At 35.5% G+C, this 2,500-nt stretch overlaps 1 protein-coding gene across 1 annotated transcript in view; it reads left to right on the forward strand.

Moving 5' to 3' along the window:
* LOC134826070 (basic proline-rich protein-like) overlaps positions 1 to 2,500 on the forward strand; it is a gene marked incomplete at its 3' end in the record, with an annotated part of 72,887 nt that overhangs the window by 61,643 nt on the left and 8,744 nt on the right. The window contains exon 11 of the mRNA XM_063838335.1: positions 1,229 to 1,344. Within this exon, the coding sequence (XP_063694405.1) occupies positions 1,229 to 1,344 (116 nt within the window). The remainder of the gene's footprint in view (positions 1 to 1,228; positions 1,345 to 2,500) is intronic.

A 2,500-nucleotide genomic window follows, 5' to 3' on the forward strand; every position in this document is an offset into this window, starting at 1 on the left:
ATCTAACAATGGCGACAGCGTTGTTAGTATTCGGATTCCCAAAACGATACTTTTTACCGCATCAAAGAATACCAATCACAACCAAAGTTATGAATATAAGTCATAGCGTGAGCGTAAATGTGAGCTAGTTTTGAAATTATGACGTAGCATACAGCATAACAACGCGCGTAGTTAAGATGTTTCTGCTCGCGCACGTTGCATTTTCACGTGCTACGCAACCAGCGCAGTTTAAACCTTTGCTTAAATAACGACCCTTATTTTTCTTACCGGTTTTTTTATTTTACTCACTTCGGACGCTAATTAAATAAAAAACTAAAGCCCCTCTCCTAAAATCCAAAAAAAATTTGTCCTAAGTAAGCTTATAGCTTATTCCTAATCTTTTTCTACAACCCTCGCTCTAATTAAAAAATGGCGAGGTTTTTCAACTCCCCATTTGCGAGAGTGGTTTTGAATTTCACAGAGGGTCATTTTGAGGGTCGATATTTTCGGTTTTGTTTTTTCTTCCTATGTCCCCGTTTGGCCGGGGAAAAAAGGGGGAAATTTCGTCAAGTTTTTAAATATAATATATAGAGATAACAATATTTTAAATTGTGGGTTTTTAACTCCCCTATACGGTTGACACACACGGAATCGTAGTAATAGTGGGAAAAAGGAGAAAAAAAAAAAAGAAAAAAAAAACTTTTTCTTTTTTAACGAGTTTTGTTTGTTTTTTTTTTTTTTAACGATGTGGTCAAATAAAAAAAACATTATAATTTACAAAACCCAATTGTGGTGTTAAAGTAGTAAAACAACAGTTTGTGAGGGAAAGGAATTTCTATAATCCTAGACCGATCCTATTGTTGAATAAAAAAAATATCATTGGTGATCCAACAATTGGGTGTGATAAGATGCCTACTCCTTTCCACATGACCAAGCACTACTCTGTATAGGTGTAATGTACCTCATTGCTTGTTTTCAATGGCTATTACAGAGTGCCCCTAAAATGGCGCGGCAAAGGAGTTCCTCTTGCTAAAAAGTTGCTCTGCACATTTACCGAGAGTAGTATCAGTTTCACTGGAGCTAGCTGAGGCAAATAAATTACCTGCCTGTAGATGTAGGCCTCTACATTCTAAGAACCTCTCATGACACCTGGTTTAAAGTTAGATTTCTGGAACATTCTACCATGTTCGGTGTCTGGCCTACAAATAGAAGTTCTCGGTTCAGCCAAGGTAATCTTTGTATTCTACAGAGCGCAGAGCTGAAAGGACTGCCGAGGGAGTTGGAAAGGAGCTGTACAGGAAAGTATATAAAATCTCCCAACTTTGAGCTGTGGTTTCAGAGCAAACGAACTGAGGCTAACCAGAGGTCAGTGCGAATACTTTTGTATTAAGTTTATATTAAGTTTTATAAGTTTATATTATTAAGTTTTATATTAGTTTTGTTGGACTGAGATTTTGTGTTTGTAAATTACATTTTGTGTTGATATTGGGTGGTTCAGCAACCATCACAGTGTGCCCGAACTTACTCTGAAAACAATCTTTAAGACAGAAACAAATTAAGACTGTTGAATCTTATTAATTTAAAAACTAATAATTGTTATACCGTTAAAATGTTACATCAGTGAACTTACAAACAAAGGTTTTTAATCTAAAGTGACTTCAAAATCTCTGCTTAAACAATAGTAGTCACCACTATTAATGTTATGTGTGCAGTTTAGGTACACATTAAGAGAGAAGTCAGGATTGAGGTGAGCTTTGAAGTACAGTTTCTTGAGTTGGGGGTGTAGTCTAACACATGTTAAACCTTCTCTCAGGATCCTGTCATTTATCACTTGGTGGTTTTTGTCAGATGTTGGAATGTGAGCATAGTACTCTTTAGATTCATTATAGACGGCTAAATCTTGCAGGCCCAAAGAAGTTTGAATCTTCACGATCATGTTCTCATTTGTTTTGACTGAATTTCCAATTGCTTTCTTTCTGTGTCTATAACTTCACTCGTGAGGTAACTAATACTCAAATATTGGTATTAATTGCACAGTCCTTTTCGTAGATGGGATATACCTTCAAAACGCTGCAACTTTTCTTATGGTTACCCCCAATCACGCTTCTGACAGACAGCGCTGCAATATCTCACTGATTTACAGGTTCCACAGTATTACCACAAGCTTGACATCTTTTTAAATCTGATCCTTTTTGACCACAGGAACTGCATTCACTTCGAGCCAAATCTGTCATAATTTACCGCTGCGAAAATGTAACTGGTTATAACAAAAATTATGTCTGAAATTAAACCTGACAATATTAAGTCGAAGTTCTTATGTGAACAACGGATTACAAATTAATTGAAATTGATTTAATCTAGCGTCTCGGGGGATGCAACGTCAATTAATGTCAGTATTCCATAAAAAACCCCAAACTGACATTGACATTAATTGACATTAATTGACATTAATTGACATTAATTGACATTAATTGACATTAATTGACATTAATTGACATTAATTTGTCTTGAAATTTGAGAT

The sequence above is a fragment of the Bolinopsis microptera genome, chromosome 1 (assembly GCF_026151205.1).
Source record: "Bolinopsis microptera isolate Bmic1 chromosome 1, MBARI_Bmic_1.0, whole genome shotgun sequence".
NCBI lineage: Eukaryota > Metazoa > Ctenophora > Tentaculata > Lobata > Bolinopsidae > Bolinopsis > Bolinopsis microptera.